This window comes from Manacus candei, unplaced genomic scaffold, assembly GCF_025592945.1.
Source record: "Manacus candei isolate 608988 ecotype Guabito, Panama unplaced genomic scaffold, ASM2559294v1 h1tg000065l, whole genome shotgun sequence".
NCBI lineage: Eukaryota > Metazoa > Chordata > Aves > Passeriformes > Pipridae > Manacus > Manacus candei.
This window is the reverse complement of record NW_026138113.1, coordinates 3,653,501-3,675,000: the sequence shown is the minus strand read 5'-3', so window position 1 is coordinate 3,675,000 and position 21,500 is coordinate 3,653,501. Positions and strand designations below refer to the sequence as shown.

The 21,500-nt window shown below is 44.5% G+C and overlaps 1 protein-coding gene across 5 annotated transcripts in view; it reads left to right on the top strand.

Annotated features, from left to right (window-relative positions):
- Positions 1 to 21,500, top strand: part of ZNF423 (zinc finger protein 423) — a 229,555-nt gene that overhangs the window by 91,986 nt on the left and 116,069 nt on the right. Inside the window, exon 1 of one of the 5 annotated variants that reach the window (XM_051805570.1) lies at positions 914 to 1,231. The exons of the other annotated variants lie outside the window; for them this stretch is intronic. Coding sequence (XP_051661530.1) covers positions 1,222 to 1,231 — 10 coding nt within the window. The 5' untranslated portion in view covers positions 914 to 1,221. Of the gene's footprint in view, positions 1 to 913; positions 1,232 to 21,500 lie in introns of those variants that run through there. 5 annotated transcript variants of the gene reach the window in all.

The following is a 21,500-nucleotide window of genomic DNA, read 5'->3' as shown; positions in this document are numbered from 1 at the left end:
TTGTTTGTACCTCAGCCTCTTTCTAACCTGTGATTCTGCCTCCTCTGCTCTTTGGTTGGGTGGAGGGCAACTTTTAAGTGAAATTGTTAACATTCACTCGATGGGCTCATAAGGATCCCTGTAGGTGCCAGATAATGGTAGGTATGGTGTGGAGAAAAATAGGTATAATAGAAGACTTGAACCTAGTAAGATCTTGATCATCTTATTCTTGAAACTTTGCTTAAACTCCAAATCACTTATTAACAAGGCATTTTTGTGTTTTATATAGAAGATATAAATCAGTTTATCATCCTGGAAAACACCAATCTGTATTTTGCAGTGCAATTAGTGATGAGATGCAGGTCTATATTGGGGTATGGTAGGGACCTCAGTGAGTGGGAAGAATAGGCTACAGCCTGCAGGTCCTCCCTGAGCTCTGCCCAGGGTGTCTGATCTGAAATCTTTTCCCTCAGGTCTTGTGCGTGAGGGGAGGAGGGAGAGTGTGTGCAGGGAGTGCTGGAACTGAAACATAGAGTACAGGTGATGGAGAGGTTTTGTATGTGCAGATACAGTTTTACCAGTCGGACAGCTCCGTAACCATGGCCATCCAATGGCTCCGCTGTACTTGTCAATCTCCATGGAAGTTCAGGGTTTTCTAAAGAAAAGACTAAACCGTTTCCAATGGTTTAGTCCAGAGTGGGTGCCAGAGAGATTGCAGTTTAAAGCCACATGATTAAAAATAAGTTTCTTTAAAGCCCTGAATTCTGTTTATAAAAATAGATGGTGAACATACGGTACAACATAAAAAGCCATGTGGTCCTGCAAAAAAAAAAAAAAGAAAAAAAAGTCAGAAAGCACTTTAGCCTAAACCAGATGTGCAAAAGAGAGCTCCTAAACGTATTTTGTATTTTTTATTTGTGTGTATGTGTTTGTGTATGTGGGAGATATTTTTGGTTCCTGCTAGGCTTCTTTGCAGCAAAGCCCCTTTCTAGAATTTACTTTCCTTTATTAGAGTTGCAGCTCGGCTTTGTGTGGGCCTCTGGGGGTTTTGGCCAGCCGTTGGCAATTTCTCTCAGACACCCAATTACCCCTGACGTCAATGCCGTCTCTCCCATCTCCCTTGGGTGCCCACATTTTTTCCTTTGTAACACTAATAGCTGACTAGCTAAGTGCCTGTTATTTCCTTGGCAGAAGATTTGATTGTGTTTTGGGCCGGATACTAAATCCAAAAACTATGTAAAAATGTCAATAGGTGAGTGCACATTGATTTCGGTTAGTCACAGTGATATTTGAGCCCCTTTGGGGGCTCTGTCTGGGGAAGTATTTTACAAGAAAGATAATATAACAGAAAATTACTGGAGCTGCACAGGTCTCTGGTGGATTTCTTAGGGGCCTGCTAAGTTTCTGTAGAATCAACAAATGCTTTATTAATCTAAATTTGCGGTTTTGTTCCTGCCTCTCTTCAGACGGCTCGGGCTCGCTTGGAGGAGGCTCGGCGGGAGCGGGGCGGCCGGCGGCAGAGCCCGGCCCGGCCGGGGGGCGGTGGGGAGGCCGGGGGCGGCCGCGGGCCCCCTCCCCGCCCGGCGGAGGGCTGCGGCGGCAGATAACGCGGGGGACGGAGGGGGTCCCTGCCAGCTGTGCGGGGCCGGCGCTGACTGGGAGCGGCTGATAAGGAGCCCCGCGCGGGAGCCAGGCGGCAGCGCCGCTCCGCCAGCGCGCTGCGACTGGCAAAGAAAGTTAAACACAACTGGTCCGGGGGGCGGGAGAGAGGGCTGCGCTGGAAGATAATGGTAATTGATTGAATCAAAGTCGCAGAGCAGCCCTTGTTTTTTTTCTTTTTTTTTCTTTTTTTTTTTTTTCCTTCGCAATTAATTTTTTTTTTCTAATTTTCAGGCCGAAAGTATCCGAAGAGCTCAGGTTGCGCCGAGCACATGCTGCACTAAAAGATAATAAGCACATGCCCTCTTCAGCTTTTTGGGGGAAATTCAGGCCAAGAAAAGGCACAATTAAGTAAAATGCAGGCCCCTCAAAGTTAGAATCATGCCGCTCCGAGCTCAGCAGAGCGTGCTTTTGAGGACAAGGAAAATCAATGGCTTTGTCAGGTCGCCGGGCTGTGTGCTTGCAGGCTAGCAGGACAAGCAGTCAATTTTGCCCTCAAAGCCAGAGGATAGTGACACCAGAGGAGGGGATTGTCTGGGGACTCTGGTGCATGGTGTCCACGCATTGGGTGTTTCTGCAGCTCATCTTCCTCTCCTGCTTCCCACCACAAGCCCATACCCCATAGCACAAGATGTCTGTACAGGAAAACAGAGATTTGTGTCGTTTGTATTTTTGTACAGTTACTTTCCATGTTTATTTTAGCCAATTTGGCTCTTTTTTGTTAGCAAGTAGTCAGCCAGAAATTTTTCTTCACTTTTTGAGGGGATTCCCCCAATACAGTGTTCAGGAGCAGTAGTAGTTTGTGTGCTTTGAGTAAATAAAACCTTTTAGTCTTTGGCAACTGCATCTGCAAGCAGTAAAATCTTATGTCAGCACAGCATGTAGAGTGCAGGATACCTAATAACTAGTAAACCATTAAAAAAAGTCTTCTGCTTGATCAGACAGGGTGCTTAATGTATAGTGCTGTATATTGCCTAGCAGGTAATTAGTACTGAGAGGGGAAAAGCCTCCCCTGTGGACCATGACACCATAGACCTAAACTGGCACTTTTTCACACGTTAGAGTTTTCTTTCTTTAGTGGAGGACATTTCCTTGCTCGTTTTAAAAATCATTCTCTAAGAATTAACAGACTGTATTAGGGTATTGTATATCTTAAATGAACCTTGCAGGCTCTAACAGTGTATTCTTCTTCCCATATAGCCACTGTATAGGGTGGGTAGGAAAGCAGTCTTGTAGTGCCAGAGGACTAGAGATCAAATGTTGCGTAGGAAAAAAACCTCCAACCCTAACCTGGGAAATAAAAGTTAAGCAGGGGCTATGGCAACCCACATTTGCATAAAAAGTTGGTTTTATTGGTTCCCATCCTGGAACAAGTGTGTGTATGTATGGGCTAGTGAAATGAACGGGCCTTATTAGGGTAAGACATTATGGTTTGTCTTATGAAGAAGCTGGGATTTTCACTGGAGCTCTGTCATGTCTTCCTTGGAATGGCAGCAGAAAATTTCTTTGTGCATGGGCCAGAGTTCATAGGATTTCTTCTCAACTCCTGAAACAGGGTAGCATTTACTGGCTGTATGGGTGGGAGCAGGGTATCCTGAAGCCCCGAGTGTCGTTGCTGTGAATCACAGCTGATACCCTGTTTGATACCCTATCAAACAGACTAATGGGTCTCCTCTGCTGAAAGAGCTGGTAATCTGCCTTGTCATGACCATTGGTTATGAAAGGGGCAAGTCAGCTGTGAAGAAAGATGACTTTCTTGAAGGCACCATGTAAAAACTTTGGCCTAATGCCAACATAGCTATCGCTGATCAACTTTGGCAAGGACATGGTTCAGATTAGAGAGTCCTTGTGTGGAAAGAAGATTTTTTTTTCTTTCTCCTTATAGGCTTGAGAGCCTACTGGGTTAATGCTGCCAACCTCCCCTCTTTGACATTTCAGGTTCCAGTATAATTAAAACCACAAATGTAATGAGCTCTGGTCTTCTTGGCCACTGCAGTGTAACTAACAGGGTGACACTGTCCTTCTCTACCTTAAACACAGCTGATGAACTGCCCCTGGGCAGTCAGATGTCTTTAGACTAGAGCAGTGTTTGGTAGCACCCCTTTCATCCTCCTCCGACCTTTCCCAGCCTGGCCAAGCTTCCTCATCCTGTTGGCCTCAGAAGTGCTGACAGCGATGTGGAAAAGAAGTGCTGAAACAAAAACACTGTGAGGTCATTTGTACAGATAAAAGTGAGTAAAATTCATGGAGATAAGGTGCACTCACACAGTGCCTGCCCACCTCTGTGCTAAGGCACGTTGCTGACAGCAGGGCTGCTGCCAGGGCTGTGCCGTGGGAGGCAGAGCCACTGCTGCTGACACTGAACACCCACTGGGCCAAGCCACCAGCCCTGCCTGGGAGGGCTGTGGGGAAAGGACAAAATCTGCTTCTACTGGAAACACTGAACAAATGACTCCCATGCTAAGGGGCGATGCTGAGTTTTTGGGGTGTTGGCCAGTCTGTAGGGCGCTGGCAGCTGGCAGTCACAGGCAGCTGGAGGAAATGGCCTCTCACGAACAAACTCCTGAAATTAAAGGGGGCAGATTTTAACTTAAAACTGAAACAAAAAGCACGCTGGCCGCGCTCTCCCGGGTCGAGGCTGTAGGTGGCTGTAGGTTTTCCTGTGTTGTGTCACCTCCACTGCGGGTGCCGGGTGTGTGAGGCCCAGGCAGCCACAGCAGAGCCGCCACGGCAGGATGGACACGCTGCGCTCCCCACACTGAGGTGGGACCTGTTCTCCTGACCCACACATGTGTCTGTGGGGTGGAGAGGGGCCAGGGGCTGCAGTGGGTGGGATGGGACGTGGGGAAAGGGATGGCGAGGGCGTAGGCAGGGGTAGGTGGAGGAAGTTTTGGGAAGCAGGGAGGCAGCAGGCACTGTGTGGGGGGCAGAGCGGGGACAGCACCTCTGAGGAAGGAGGGAGGCTGTGGCCACCAGGCCAGCCAGCAAATACTGGGGCGAGTGTTGGTGCAAGGCAGCTGTAGGGGCTGCTCCTTGTCCCTGTCCTTGTCTGCCCCATGTCTGGCAGCGCCGTGGGGTCTGTGCCCACCGAGGGGGCTGCCTGCCCGAGCTGGGGCAGAGGCAGAAGGTTTTACTCAGCTCAGGGAGCTGCAGGTGGCACCTGCCCTGGGCTTGTGCTTTCCTCCTTCCTGCAAAGGGGTGATTTTCATCAGCTGGGCTGGAGACAGGGGGAATTGCACTAACTCAGAGCAGGTTCCCTGGGCAGCCTCCGGAGGGGCTGTTCCTCCCCAGCCTCGGGCAGCACAGGCTCACCCTTATCTGTTTGACTGTGCTCACTCAGGGTGCCCACACAGCAGAGAGGGGATCCCACCCTACCACTCTGGCTGTCCCTGGGGCTGTGGTGGCACCTCTGCTGAAGTCCCCTGAAGCAGAAGTGAGCTGTGAATGACAGACCACCAATCAAAAGCATTTTAAGTAAGGACATCAGTGTGGCATCTTTCTCTTGAGCTTCAAGTGGAGCATCAGCTGATGAACAAAGTCTTAAGGTTTGTTTAAAAAGTGACTTTTATCTGTATTCCTTTGCCTTTCCCAGAGCAAGTTCAAAAGGCACACTGTTGGATAGAGGATAAAGGAGGACAACTGTATGTTAAGATACCTGAAAGATACCTTCCCAGTAGTTCACTGGGAAACAGGCTTGTACACTTGTTTTGCCACATCCTAGCTTTTAAATGTACAGTAGGATATAGACAACATACTAGGGGAAAAGCTGGGCAAATTCCTGGAGCAATAGAGGTAGGAGAGTAATAACAGGGTAGCAGCTGCTTGGGAGGTGGCAATGGATGGAGGGGAAATGCCAGCATGGGAGGGAGCAGAAAAGGAAAGAATGTAGAGGGATATATTGCCAAAATGATTTCTGTCCCTTTGGTAAGAACTTGGGACATTTTTGAGTAAAGCAACTCCTGCTTTTCCTGTGATGTTTCCTCTTCCCTGCATTTTTACAGGCCTGTGTGGCCTTGCAACCCTCTGCAAGGTCCTTGCAGGTCCTCTTCCGTCCCTGGATGTGGGTTACACCTATTACCAAAGTGTCATTAAGGTATAGCATGGTCTTCAGGTGATTTCTCTGACACTAAGGTTGTTTTTGCCATATAATTTGCAGAGTTTCACTCAAGTCACAGCCAGAACATTGCATCTGCCCCAGAGAATAAGAAAATTCACTAGGTTGTTTGAAGTTGGTGCTGTGGAAGCATGCTGGAATATATCCAAGTTGAAGGGAAATGGTCAGATTGGCTGCAGAGTTTTTAGTTGCATTAGGAATCTCACATAAGTCTTTAAAAATGTTTTAAAATTGAAAAGCTTTAAGGTTTTTTTGCACAACTCATTGCACAAAAATGATCAATATGAGTATGTATCTCATATAGGATAAGAGGGCAAGTTCAGTAAGGCATCAGTTACTTTAGGTTTGAGCTCTGTGTACATGAGTAACGTAAGTACTGCACTTGAGCACACTATCACAGATATGGACGTGGGAACCAAATGTCCTGGTTCTAGGAAGCTTGGCCAGGTAGTATCTCCTCTACCCAGTGAGAGATGGGCTTCTAGGAGCTAGTCTGTTATAGTAATTTTTCTTATAAAGTATCCTAAAAAAAACATAGTGATATTTTCTTCAATATGCCTGGTGACTTTCTTGTGGTAGCAACAAAATGACTTTGAGAAACAGTTTATATGGAGGTGATCTCCATGTGTCCTTTCCAGACAAAATTACTCTGCAATTGATCCTTCTCAGAAAAAAGAAATCTGTAGCAGGATGTGAAGCTTGAGTTTTATTTCTGGTGCAGGTTGAAAAGGCTCAATGAGCAGTGCTCTGTTCTAGCAAAGTTAAATGAGAATTAACCCGATAATGGACTTCCACAGTCAAAATCAGAATTCCACAGTCCCAACAGCAAGTGTTGCTTGAATTCCTGGGTAAATCACTCAATTAGCTCTGCAAGATGCCCTTCTCTTGAGTTAGAGACCACTTTAGGACTTCCCTCCCTTTGCAGCAATACCCTTGGGTTTCCAGAGACAGGAAAAGGCACACATGCTCCAAGTGACGGCAGCTTGAGCTCATTACTTTTGATTTTTAGATACACTGGCATTGTCTCAACAGCCTGTTTTCATATTTACGGTCTTTCCAGACTACTTATCTAGGGGAAAAGTGTGCTTTTCATGCATGCTTAGCCTGCTCCAGTTAGGTATGAGGGCCCTGACAAAGCACACCATGGCTTGGGCAGCCCCAGCATCTACTCTAAAAGATGCAAAGGCAAGATACAAAGTGGAGGTAGCCCTCCCATGCTACCTTCTGGCAGCTCTGTTTGGGGATCCCACTATCTTCCTAAGGTCCTTTGAACAAATGCATGAAAAATAGCTGAACTATTAGAAAATTAGTCTCTCCCATGAATGAGCATGTTAGCATTTTTGTAGTGAGATAAAAAAAATAGTCTTATTCGGCACCATCCCTATTAATTTGCACTTCTTCTTGTTAATTTTGGAGTGTTTTGGAAGATTTCTCAGCATCTACCAGTGCATTTTGTGGGACAGTCTATGGAAAGGACAGAACATTTGCTGAAGAGCCTTTACTGTATTTTCCCATTAGAATTTCCTACTCAGTGCTCAGGTTTCAAGAGGCTTTGAGTGAGATGGTTGAGCCCCCTTTTGAACCCATCATGGATTTTTCTTTGTCTTTTATTTCCTTTAAAGTTTATTTCTTTCCTTATGGCAACTACCTTTTGCCAAATGAGTAAGGCACTCCAGTTCTTCCAGCCTTTTGCCCCATTTACCACCTTCCAAAAAGACTGCTGTGGCTGTATGACTGCATCTCAGATTTTCCCTGGAGTGATCTCTGATTTCTTTTCAATCAGTTCATTTAATTGACCATGTTTATTTCCCTAGCCCTTGTGGCTCCCTGAGTGCAGCTATTCGTCAGAAGCTGGATGTTAAGCATCCTTTTCATGTTTTACCTGGAGACTTTCTTAAACCATCTCATCTGTTCTTAGCATTTGGGGCTAAGCCCAAAAGGGAAGCGCTCTCAATCAAAGGGCTATCTAAATGGATAATGTGGTACTTTGAGACATGTAACAAGGAGGCACATGTCCCAGTCCCACTGCTCCCATGCTTATCCCACCAGAGCCACAGTAGCTTTGAAGGCTTGCTTGGGCAAGGTTCCCAACGCGGATGTTTGCAAGACAGCTAACTGGAACTTGGTACACGTACCTAGCATACTGCTTAGATGTAGAGCCTAGGCATGATGCCCACTTTGGAGAGCAGCTTTGTAGTCTATATTTGCTTAATTTAGTCCTCAGCTGTCCTCCTGAGAATGGTATGTTAGTGTCCAAGAGCAGGAAACGATGGAGGCAACTTTCATCAGAAAGAAGAAGTAACTTGGCACTCATTGGAGTTTGGAGGCTAAATTGCCTCTTAAAAGATCATCCTTACTGCTTGTCTAAGGAGTTTCCAAGCTGTAAATAGGATGGGAAGAAGGATGCCTTTGTGTCCTGTGTTCTCCTTTTCTAGATGTTGTCTTGGTGACATTAGCTTCTGTCTTCAAAGTCTATAAAATTCTGTTTGAATGCTTTTCATGCTCTAGTTTGGCATACAGCATAAATCCAAGCAAACTGACCTGAGACAGGAATGCGTTTTCCTCTTCAGTGAACTTCTGTCTGTGTCCACTTCTAGTATCTATATTAGCAAATACAATTTCTTGGGAACATCCCAGAGCTTTTCTTATCCAGAATATTTTTAAAAGTGACAAAGCACTGTTATTTCCTAGAAAGTTTGGTCAGCTTCTTGCACATGAATTTTTAAATCCCTGTTCTATTATTTCCTTATGACACGTATTTTTATACTGTCTTTTTAAAAATAAACACTGGGGGTTGGACTAGATGATCTCCAGAGGTCCCTTCCAACCCTTGCTATTTTGTGATTCTGTGAAACATAAGTCAGGAGTAATTAGACAAACGCACCACATTTGAAGCATAAATAGAAGGAAGTAAATACTACAATGTGTCACTCCAGTCAGTGGTCAAATATCCAAATTTTAATCTTGCTGACTGAGTTAAATAAAAAGAGATCCTTTTAAATAACTTGACATTCCCTTAATGATTCATGAAAGGTAAATCTGAACATTTGACTTCCTTGAAATAATACAGCTAGTTTAAATTTTTATTATTTTTAAGTCTGCAGCCAGCACGCTGGAGTAAGTTATTTGCAGTGTATTTTTAAAGTCCATATTGAAATATTAGCCATAACTGTCTGTTGTGTATAAAAAGGGGGGGGTATGTTTGAAGTTTAATCATGCTTCTACTTATGCTCAGTCCCAGAGCAATCCTTTTTTCTGCTGCTGAGCTCAAACAGCTAGTAGCCAGGTTTGATCTGCTGCCCCATGGAGCAGTGCCCTATGTGAATTTGAAGTTTTCTCAACCCAGGAGGCCTGCAAATAAAGACTAGCCTCAGGTAGCCAGATCTCTCCTTCCCAAAGCAGCTCCCGGGGCGCTGCCTGGAGCAGTCCTCCTGAAATTGTTACAGGCAATTGCTATAGACCATCTCCACTACTGCCCCTCTTACCCCTCCTTCTCTCCTCCCTCCTGGCATAAGGGAGGAGTTTTGGAGTCCAGGAGTCCTATTTGACTTTAACAAAATGAAAAAAAAAATAAAAAAAATAAAAAGCAGAGCAGTTTGTAGGGAACTGGCACAGACTATGGAAACAGGAGCCACAGCAAGACAAAACCCAGTGGCCTTCAAAACTTTTTTCCCTTCTTTCTCACCACATGACTTGGAGGATGTGGACAGTAATTAAAGGACCCCCTAGCTCCTCATTTTCTGTGCCTGGTCCTTTGATCTGGTTCGTGTCGGGTAGCTATTTTCATTGTTCCTGTCTTTTCTTTTATTCTCACCCAGCCCCTTTGATGTGAGCAATGATGATCTTTAATTCCAAAATAGGAGATGGGCAGGATAGCAGTACTGGCCTTATATAATGCATCTTTCACATCTTATTTTTAAACTTGAGCATAATAGGTGTAAGTCAGAGCCTGGGGAGCATTAACCCTTTCCATGCAGGGGAACTGCCGAGGAGGTTAAGAGCCTATCACTTTTGGTAACGTCAGTCAGGTTAATCTTCTGTAGATGCCTACAGATGCATTTGTGAAAAAGATTATTGTTGTTATTATTATTAATATTATTATCATTATTGTTATTGTTATTTCCCTGCAAATATGATGGATCTCGAAATATAATCTGGAGGGAGTTTGTCCTAATTGTTCCCATGTGGGAAAAATGTGCTGAGAAAGAACAGTAAAGCTAATGCAGTTATTCTGACTGGCTTCACTTGGCAGCACAGTGGGAGTGAAGCATACTGTTTATTAGTGTATGTTAATAAACTATAAGGGACAAGCTGCAGGTGGTGGTTTATAAACTGTTAGCTCAGGTAGGATAGATGACAATATGGAGGTTATTAGCAGGAGAGAAGGGCTGGAGGTTCTTATTGTCTTGAAATCACAGAGCCCTGTTATGACTCTGTGTGCTGCATCTTCATCACGGGACACACAAACCAAGTAGCTGCACCCAGCTGGGGTGGTGGCACCCACGGCACTGGGGTGCCAGACCACTTGAGGTGGCACATGCAGATGTACCACCCCTCTGCCATGCCAGGGCGTCCCCCTGCCAGGCTGCCTGGGGTGGCACATGTGGCACCCCTGTGCCACGCTTTCCAGGGTGGCACACACGGCACCCCCGTGCCACATTTCTGAGGGTGGCACACACGGCACCCCCGTGCCACGCTTTCCAGGGTGGCACACACGGCCTGCCGTGCCACGCTTTCCAGGGTGGCACACACGGCCCGCCGTGCCACGCTTTCCAGGGTGGCACACACGGCCCGCCGTGCAGTGCGGGGGAGCCCCGCGGCGCCCCCGCAGCCCCAGGGAGGCAGGTGGTGCCGGCTGAGCCCCGTGCCCGGGGTGTCCCCGGGGAGGCTCCGCATTACCGCGGTCCCCATCTGCCTCGGCGGAGCCTCCTCCCTCCGGGCCCCAGCAACAATGGCTCTGCTGCTGCTGCTGCTGCTGCGCCCTGCCCGAGCCGGCCCCGGTGACATTTGCAGGGTTCAGCCGTCACAGCACAATTCGCTCGGGAAATGCGGCTGTAATTGTAAATAGGTAGCCCAGTATTTTCAAACTTAAGGACTCAAAGCACCCGCGCCCAATTTAACTCCCACGAAGGGGGGGCGGAGGAGGGGGCTCAGTTTTCCCCAGTGCCTTTTATTTTATAAGGATTTGTGACTGTCTGAAAATCCTGAAAATTAGAGGTCTGCTGCTCAGCCACTTCAACATTAATGTTTGAACATTTCTGTCACTGTTTTTCATGTTCAGAAGATCTAAATGGGCACAAATTTTTCCTAAAAAACCCCCAACATTGTCCCTGTTTTCCTGATAGAATTTATTGGAGGCAAAATATAATGAGAATAAGAAATAACAATAAGAAGTAACAGAGAAGTGAGGATAACAAAGTGCGGCAATGGACAGAGGATAATATGCAGTTTGAAGAGTCTGATTGTGCTTTAGTTTAATGCCTGCCTTTTTCTTTTTACTCAGGTCTGAAACAATTTTAGATGTGGATTTATACCTTCATGCCACCCGCTCTTTTAGGGACATAAAATGTGTGTTGTGTTTGTGCAGTTCTTAAAATAACAGCTGTTTATTAGATAACTTTCAGGACGATTCTTATTATATGTTGTGGTCCTGCCTCAGCAAAGTACTTCAGCAGATGCCCAACTTGAGCACGTGACTGGACACGTAGGCTTTTCAGCTTGCAGTTGCTTAAACCTGAGCACATGCTTAAATGCTTTGCTGAAGAGGGGCCAAGACCAGATGTAGCGAATACCTATAATTAACTTTGTTAAATGGCTTACAATATGCCACTTGTTTCCATGTGCTTTTAAATTTCCCACTTGATTATCATTTGGGCTGAACTTCTGTGTGTTTGTCCTTGTCTGCAGAACACTTTTTTCATTAAATGCAGTTGGTTCCATGAGAATATTTCTCAGTTAGGTGTGAAGGAAGAAAAATGCTCTTCCAGTTCTTCCAGTACAGTTTGTCTTTAATACCAGTGTTTTTGTAGCTATGGTGCTCCAAGGAAATAAAGGAAGGAAAGGTTGCAGAAAGGAATAATATTTCACTGGAGCAGCTTCTGGAGTTGGAAAAAGTAAACTCACTTCTGAGACCTGGCAGAGGGATGTGGAACCTGTAATCTTGTCCGCTTTTTCCAGCTATATCAGCTAATCTAATAATAGAAGCTTATAGGGCGATGTAATTTCTTTTTTTAGACAGAGCAAAATAAACATTGAATTGCAAAGGGGAAAGTTGGCACCGATACATTCCTCAGTGAGTACTAGCGCCCTTTCTTGAGCTGGAAGGAAAAAAACCCTTTTTCTAAAGCAACCTTGTTTTAAGGGCTCAAGCACGCCCAGATAGCCTCTAGTTAGGTTTCAGCAGTCTAATGAAGCCTGCCTTTTTTGTGATTTCACTGCACATACTCCCTGCCTGCCTTGATTGGCAGCTGGGTAGCAGACCTCTGCAGCTGTGACAATTTGCCTGAGGGAGACTGTAAGTGTCTCATTGAAACTTGCATTGTAAAATCCTCCAAAATGCCTCCCATAATATTAGGCACAGGAGAAAAACACAGGTGTGAAAAACTTTCACAGATCCCACGAGTTCAATGTCTCTTGGCAGCTTTGGTGGATTCAGTGTTATAATATAAATTTTAAACTTGCACTTACGAAGCAGAAGTTGTTCCATCTTCTGTCAGAAGAAGTGGAGAAAACTGGCGGTGTTTGCACCGCGCTTGCCTTCCCAGGCTGATGAGGACTGGTTATCCACCGGTGAAACCTGTCTACCTGCCCTAACTCGGCAGCAGATTCCAGCACAGAGAGGACACAGGTGTCCCCACTGCTGAGGCATTTTGCTGGCAGAAGTTTTAGGAGCTCGTATTTTCCGACTGAAGGCATGGTTCATACTGTCCAAAAATGAGTACTCGGTGATTGATTCTGCTTCCAATGAAGGAGGAATTTGAAAACCTAAGTGGTGTCTCAATGAAATCAACCTTCCTATATGTATGTATGATTCTAGCATTTTCTCTTCCATTGGTTGAATAGCTTAATGTACTCCTCACTAGCACATAGGTGAGATTCAGCATTGCCAACATGACTGGAAGATGAATCTCAGCTTCTGAATGCCTGATCCTTTTGCTGGTGTGTTTGTTCCTAACTGCTTGCCTGTGTGTTACAGCAACTTTGCTTCTTACATTTGCCATAAATGAATCTCAGTATGACTGCAGCCTTAAGATCTGGCACTTCAGCAGTCTCAGTAGGTTCAACACAATATTCAGGAATTAAAGTTCTGAAGAAATGCAAGCAGCTAAATTTAGACTTAAGAAACGTGCCTGATTTGAGTGAGCTGTGGGTATGCTGATACATGGAACTTTCCCTGCAAGCCAGCCAGGCTTTATTTGTTGCTTAAAGGGAGGAGATTTTAGTGTAGTTGGAACATTTGATTTGCTTTCTTGAATTGTTTTTGATTAGTGACTGAGTGCAAGGTTAAGCTTTAATAACATATCCATTGTAATAAAATCATGCTGGTGAGTGATACATGTGGCTAAAAAGATTTAGATACACAAGTCTGTTAAACTAATATAATTTGGAAGTGCTCTGGAAATAAGCACATAAAATAAGAACCAAAGGCTAATTTAAAGACTTAACTCTTTCTGGGGCTAAGGTTTTTGTGGCCAGACTGGCCTGTTCTGGCAAGCTGGGTTAACAAGGCAGCATGGCTGAAGCCTTGATAAAAGAGAAACTGTTTTGAATTTAGTAACGAAAAGTGTTAATGCATCACTGAGTTTCTGCTGCAGTGAACTAGTGACAGACCCAGTGACTAGTTAAAGCTGAAAACAACAAGTATTATTGGTCCTTGTCAGATCTCAATTTCAAATGATGTTCAAAAGTTTCATGAGAGACTCTCAGTACCTTCTCTTCTGAACTAAAAGCTTTGGTCAGTTCAAGACAGGTCAATGATGCTGTAATATGTAGATTTTGTGAGTTGATAGTTGTAGTAGGGCTGAGGTTGTTCTAGTTTCAGATTTTTATCAGGGTTTTCTGCTCTCAGTGCTTTCTGCAGACTGTCCTAAGAGCCATGAAACTTGTGCTGATGTATAGTGATTCAATGTACTGTAAACTACACAAGAGGGCTCAGTTTCATGGATGTGTAAAGCTTTTGTATAAATCTTTTTAGTGGTGTCAGTTGAGAAGCTGAACTCAAAGTTCAGCTGAGCATTAGTGGTATCAGTTGAAAGCTCAGTTCAAGATAGCTGCTGAACCAGGCTGGTTCATTTCACAGTTACATTTTAAACAAACTTTGCAAAGCAGTTCAGTATTATGTTTCTTATTTCATGCATGGGGAAACCGAGACACAAAGTTTCTTACCTCTACCGTATAGTGCTGCTGCTGTGTTACTGACTGCTGTGTACTGCTCCTTGCACTGCTCCTTGTCTGGCAGCGGAGTCTAGTTTGTGAAAGGGGGGGGGTGTGGTTGTCTCTTCATCGAGGAAAGGAATGGATTTAAATGTCAAAGCTTGGGAAAGCCATTGTCTTCTCTTTTATGGCAGTGAACATGTCATGTTACTCTCCTTACCAAATAAATAAATGAAACTGTAAAGGAAATGGTAGTTACAGAAGAAAACCCTAACACTGTAGTCCAGAGCATCTGTTTTCTACTGTAATTTTTTTCCCTGGTCTCTTTTTGTAATTTACGTCCAAAACATTAAGTGACAGAATTTGGCAGAGTCAGATCTGTACAGTAGAGCTTAATGGTTATGTAGCAGGGAATAAATAAAGCCCCTCAAGCCTGCTTAGTTCTCACCCATGCACGTGAGCAGGGAGTGGGGGAAGGAGTGTTGTATTTTTCTTGGAAAAAGACCTTTTCGGTTTCTCCTAATCTGGCACCTGGAGGTCCAGCTGTGCTAGCTTGAGGCTGTGTGTAGTCTTATGTATGGGAAAGATGATAGACAGGCCGCTGTAGAAGTTGAAATGTTTCACGTCTCTACAGACAATATATATAGCTATATTTGTGAATAGTGGCAGTGCAAAACTGGAAGTGGAATTTACTCTTCAAACAATGATTTGCCAATTGTGCTGCAGTCTGGACTGGTTTCTGTTGTGATTTGTGGGGAGGACCAGCAGCATGTGGATTTTCCAGCTTTGCTTGCTCGTGCTACAGCAGCTATGGAGCCGCCGTGCTTGCCATCATTGCTTCCTGTCTCCATGAGCTGACTGCAAATTATTTTCCCTGGGCTGAGCTCTGCACATGGCCTGAAAATGTGTCACTCTGGTTATGTTTGGCTTGGCCCTCTGCTAATTTATACCAGTTTATACTTCAATGTATTTCCATTGGCTTAATTCAATGGCAGTATTTCTAATTTACTTGGGTATAAGTAAGAGTATTGGGTTCATTACTCCTAGCAGTTTAGATCTCTTGATGTATTTTTGTTCTTGAGTCACACAAATGCCAAGGTTAATTTGCTCTTAAACACTTGATTTCCTAGGACATAAAAGAGACTCCATATTTAAGGAAGAAAATAGAGGACAGTTTTATTCTGCAAAGTGGTCTAGGTTGGGGATGGTGGGTTTTGTTTGTTTGTATTATAGAACTTAGAGAGAACATGTGAGAACAGAGAGATTTAATTTGCCCTCACTGGTACTCTTGGATCTTCTGGATTCCTCAGCTATGGACTGGGAACTGATATGGAGTGGCATGTACTTGGCCCAAGGTCTTTCCAGTGCCTTTTGTAATAAGTGATTTTAATGGAGAACTTCTCGCAGCAGAGGAGAACTCAGAAATATATTTTGTGCTTTAATAAAGATGCTATGTCTCCACAGTGTACATTACTCAGTGAGTTAAACAAGCATCAACATTAAAACAGACATTATCCCCTGCAGTGTATTTTCTTAGTGCTTTGTCCATTACAGCTCTCAAATGATGAGGTTTCTAGTCCTTCCTGTTGGAAACAACTCTTTTCTGATGTTTATTGCGGATGTCTTCCTGGTGTCTAGCGTAACATTTTGCTTTCTGCTCTCCTCCTACCTTTCCCAACATGCTCGATGGAATGCAGTGATGGTGTTTACCGTACATAAACCCCTTATAAGCAGTTCCTGCACCTTCCTTAGCTGTTCTTTAACAAAGATACATATAATCAGACCTTTTAACCTCTCCTCATAAATCAGTCCGTCCAGCCCATTAATCACTTCTGTTTCCCTCTTCTGAATTCTCTCCAATTTGTCATCATCCTGTGGCTGGGGACAGCTCGGTGACTGCAGCCCTGCACAGAGGTTCAGTGCCAGCCCACTACACCCAGGGCCAGGATTTATTTATTTTGTCACTTTCCCTTTGCTTCATTCCCAGTCAAAATATATCTCCTACCCACTCTGCATAATCACTTCTTTAAAACATTTATGGAGATAATTTGCAGTCTTACAGATCCTCTATCATTCTCTGATGTCAAATTAGCAGAGGTTGAAAGGGAAAAGGATTGAACGTGACACACTTTGCTTCCCTCCCTCCCCTCTTTCCCTGACTCCCCACCCCAAAATAAACAACACAACTCTTCATTTGGCGCATACTGAATGAGAGGAAAGAGGTAGCATTAGAGAGGAAAAAAGAGGCTGAAAATATAATTGCCTAATTGTGAATCCTAAGTAGTGCAGGCAGCAGGGGCAGCCCTGACTGGAAGAAATCAGAGGGTCACTAATTCATACTGCCAACATCCTAATTAGCTGTGCAAATGTAATGTTTATATTGTTGGGGATGGATTACAATACCCATTGTAGAATGGAAAGAAATAAATGAATTGTGTCAGTGGAGCTATGTAGAAAACACTCCTGCCGCCCCATTAAACCATGAGAAGTAGCTTAGCTACTAAAAAAAGTTTGTTTTCAGGCTGATGCGCAAGTCTAATTGGGTTTCCAAAGAAAGGAACATGTTTTAATTATTAATTAGAAATCAGAGGAGTAAAAGAGTGGAAATCTGCTTCAGCTGGAGGTTTTGCTCAATGCTGGATTTCTCCTTAATAAGCTGAAACATTCCAGGCCTGCCTTAGTTAGCGGTTGGGTGCAGTGGCTTTACTCGGGGGGTAGACATCTTAATGCTCATGTAATTATCATGTAATTATTTTGTAATGTGGGATCAAAATTTTGCATGGATGGCATTCTTTCACCGAACTTGAAAAATATAAAAGTTGTGTTCATTAATGCAGTGATTCAGTCATTTTGGTCTAAGAAGCAGGGTTCCCTCATCCCCCTCCCTCTTTCTTTAAGACACAAATATTTTGAAACAGTTCTAGAGATGGTGACCTCAAGATGAATAGAATTATTTAATTTAGGTTTTGTTGAATATTTATCAGATTTTTTGTTGGTAATACTGCCTTTCAACACAAGTGTCAAGTGGGTTGCAATTATCATCAAAGCTGATAGGTACAAATAAATGATGATCCTGTCTGCTAACACAGGGCGTGCAGGTTCATAAAGAGGGATTTTTGTGGAAGTCGCTTTCTCTCTATGAATTTTCCTCCCTGTTGCCATTGAACTACTGGAATCAAAGTTGTTAAAGACTGATAGATTTTGTCAGAAGATGTTAAGTGGATTATGGACCATCATAATAAATATTCCCTATGGAGTGACAGGGTATGTTCTAATGAACAGAGAGTACGGAGCTGCCTCTTTTGACTTGTGCTTTCTAATGCCTAGAAATATGCTTGAGCAGAGTTATACTTCTGTTTACAACTGCAGACAGCTTGTCTGCACAGATGAAAATGTTACTGGGCGAGTGCTGTAGCTCTTACTACTGGAAATCACTGACAGCCCAGATCCAAGCAGAATCTCAGGTTAAACCCAAGAAATTACAGAACATAGCAAGAGCCGCTGGCTCTTGAGTGCCGGATGTTTGTAGATGGATGTGTGTTTTAAGGGGAACTGCCCGTTAAATGTCTCAGCTTTAATAGGGAAAGGGGATGGGAAAGAAGAGCACTCTGACTCCATATGGCTCCCTCAGTGTGGCAGTAAATCCTTGTGTTAGTGGGGTGCAACTGTGAGTAAGTACAGAGCTGTCTCTTGATGTTGCTGTTTCATAGTAAAAAATCCGTGGAGGAGATGGGGAAGGATATATAGCTAATGTGGAATGGATGGCTTCCTTCAGGGTTATGGCTTCCATTAACTTGTAGATGTGGTATTATGATAAACAAAATGTCTGACTTAAGATAACAACTGTTAAGAACATTTCAGTTGGCCTTTTTTCATGTGCCTGCTGAAATTATTATGTTGGGAAATGTTTGGTTTGGATTCACAAAAGAAGTTAAATATCCTGACTGTGGGCCATTGAGCACCTGTTTCTACTTGTTAAGACTCAATATACCTTTTTCCAAAACCTTGTTTTAAGAAATCTGCGGGAAAAAGTTTTTCTTTATCAGATAGCTGTTCTATGTCTTCTCTGTAGTTTATTTATATGCTCTTTAGTTATGAAGGATTTGACAAAGACAGATAATAGTATCAAGAAGGGACACTACTTGTGCTACTACCAAGAGCTAATTCTGCTGGTGTGGATTGTAAGGTGGCCCTGATCCCCCTCTCTACTTACAAAGTTTTTCCCTATTATCAAAAAGGAAACCACCTTCATGACTTGTATTCTCCCAGCAAAAGTCAGGTTAAGCTTCACAGTGTAGTGGAAGTAACAAGTAATTAAGAATAACAAGCAATTGTGATTAAAAACTCAAAAGAAAACCTTCACTTTCGAGGGGCCATATGTTGGTAAAAGTGCTCCCCAGCTGAACCATATGGATGAGTGGAACGTGGGATCTCCTGCACATTGGGAAGAGGCCATAGTAATTCGTGACTTGACATAGTATTGCCATGTTTCCTTTTGATCATGCCAGACATCCACAAGGCTCTGTCACATCCTTGCAGGAGAATGAACGTGGGTCTCTGTAAACTAAGTGTCTTATGTTCAGAGTTAAAAAGCAAGTGGGCCCTTAATTAAAAAAAGACCAACTTCTAACAGACATGTTTGTTGCCTTGGTCAGAGGATCTCAGTGATCCTGTCCCTTCTTTTTTGCTGGAAGCTGGAAAAACAGTTGCAAGTGCCATTTTGAAGGTTGTTTTGCCAAGTGTCTGGCAAATGCTTCAGGTCAAAACATCCATCTTTTCCCTCTGTGGGCAAGGAGCGAGCTCAACTCAGATGTTCATTGGTCACGCTATGAAGGCTAAACACACCATCCAGTAAAATGTTTTAGCTTGTAGAGTGGAACTGGTCCTTTATGTTGTGGAGGCTGCTTTATCCCTTTGTGGAAAAGAGAGCACAGACGAAGTTCTGCTGTGGAGCAACAGGGTTTTAGGTTGAGATTAGAACAAGCATACACACAGATATCTTAGAAAGGGATGTTGCAAAGCCTCGTGTATGTGTGTGAATCTGTGTGATGGGACTGCTGACACTGACTTTTTGAATATATGTTTTACTGTTGTGCCTCATGACACAGCCTTATAGAAGAGCAGGTCTTCAGTAGAAGAATGCTTCAGATCACTGGATGCTTTGTGGTATCACAGATACTGCTTGCCTCATCTAACTCAAGTGCCAAAGTAATCCCCACGATCAGGCTTTGAAAGCAGCTTCTCTGCGTCATCCTGTGTCATTTAGTTGACAAAAAAAGTTGACAGAAAGGCTATCCAGAGGGAGCTGGACAAACTTGAGTCCACAAAAACCTCCTGAAGTTCAACAAGTCCAAGTGCAAGGTGCTGCGTCTGGGTCCCAGACGTGAGTACAGTCTGGGACATGAACTCATTCAGAGCAGCCCTGCAGAGAAGGACTTGGAGATTCTCATGGATGAAAGGCTGAACATGAGCCAAGAGTATGTGCTCAGAGCCCAGTGGGTCAACTCTGTCCTGGGCTGCACCCAAAGCAGTGTGGCCAGCAGGGCAAGGTAGGGGATTCTTCCTCTCAGTCCTTGTGAGACCCCACTGGAGTTCTGCATCCAGCTCTGAGGTCCTCAGTGTTAGAAAGATGTGGACCTGTTAGAGTGGGTCCAGAGAAGGCCATGAAGATGATCAGAGGGATGGAGCACCCCTCCTATGAGGACAGGCTGAGAGAGTTGGGATTGTTCAGCCTGGAGAAGAGAAGGCTCTGGGGAGACCTCATTGCAGCCTTCCAGTACCCTAAAGAGGCTTATAAAATGGAGGGAGAGGGACTTTTGATACAGGCAGATAGTGACAGGACAAGGGACAATGGTTTTGAACTGAAAAAAGGCAGGTTTAGATTGGATGTTAGGAATTCTTTACTCAGAGGGTGGTGAAGCACTGAAACAGGTTGCCTAGAGAAGCTGTGGATGCCTCATCCCCAGAAGTGTTCAGGGTTGGATGGGACCCTGAGGAACCTGATCTAGTGAATGGCATCCCTGTCCATGGCAGCAGGATTCCAGGTGATCTTTAAGGTCCCTTCCAACCCAAATGTTTAGTGAAGGCACTGTTTTCATCTTGGCAGTTTCTTCATCCACTGCAACTTCAGAAAGCTCATCTGTTATATGGGCGAGGCTGTGATTAGCAGCAGTGACGTGCTTAGCACTGCTGTGTGATTTGCAGGGGTATTTGCAAGATGCCTGAAGGGTATTTATGTTCATGTTGCCATTTTCAGTAATCAACTCATTGATTTTTTTCAAGAAATCAAAGTTCTTTTATAGGAAAAATTATGGAGGTTTCTCTTTCGTCAGTGGATTTTTGATTTCTAAAAGTTGCAGCGACATAGAAGCTTTCTTGCTTCTTGGCCCCCTGTGCTTCAGCACATGCAGAAACCTGTCTTTGAACCAGTCTGGGATGTGTTTCCTGTGGAACATTTGCTAGTGTACTGGGTTTTTTCCTAAGCTATCAGTGGAACAACTTGCTGCTCCCTTGTGAAAAAGCTGACCCTCCTCAGTCACCCTTAGCACAGGTGAACTCCAACCCAGCCAAATAGCATGCAGGCAGCCTCAAGTTTAGGAGTTCAGTAGGATATTGTTTGCAAGTCCTTGCGTTACACATTATCAGTAGAAATGTCTGTAATGGAATACATACTCTCACACAAGCCTTAAATTTGCCCACAAACACATAGGTACAGCTTTAGGTATTATTTAGTCTTCTTTAGTTCAGGGAGGCTTCGGCAGTCGGCTGCACTGCGGTGGGTCAGTGTTGGCTGGCTGCCAGATGCCCACCCAGCTGTTCACTCACTCCCCATCCTCAACAGGACAGGCAGAGAAAGTAAGACGAAAAGCCTCATGAGTTGAGATGAAGACAGGGAAATTGCTTAGCAATTACTGTCATGGGCAAACCAGACTCGATTTGGGGAAAACTAATTTTAATTTGTGCCACAGGAGGGCTGGGAAGTGGGGGCTTGTGGCCAGTCCAGTGATGATCAGTCAGTGGTGGTTTTGTCGAGGAGCCGGCTGGATCCAGCACAGGGCAGCCCCTGACCTCTTCTCACAGAGTCCCCCCTGCAGCCCCCCCACTGCCACAGCCTGGACACACACCCCCAGTACACACACACATCTCCCCCTGTGCCGTGCAGCGCGGGCCCCGGCCAGCCTGACCCCTGGCCTCCAAGCAGATGTCTCCAACTTTTCTTGCCTGCTGTCAGGGTAAGTAGGTGATGGGCTCTCACCCGAATGTTGATCCTGAGCCCAGCTTGTGGAGGCCCCCTTTGATGTTTTATTTTGGCTGCTTGCCAGGGGGTCCAATTTTTAAAGCACTAGGGTAGCGATCAGATTATTTTTATTATCCC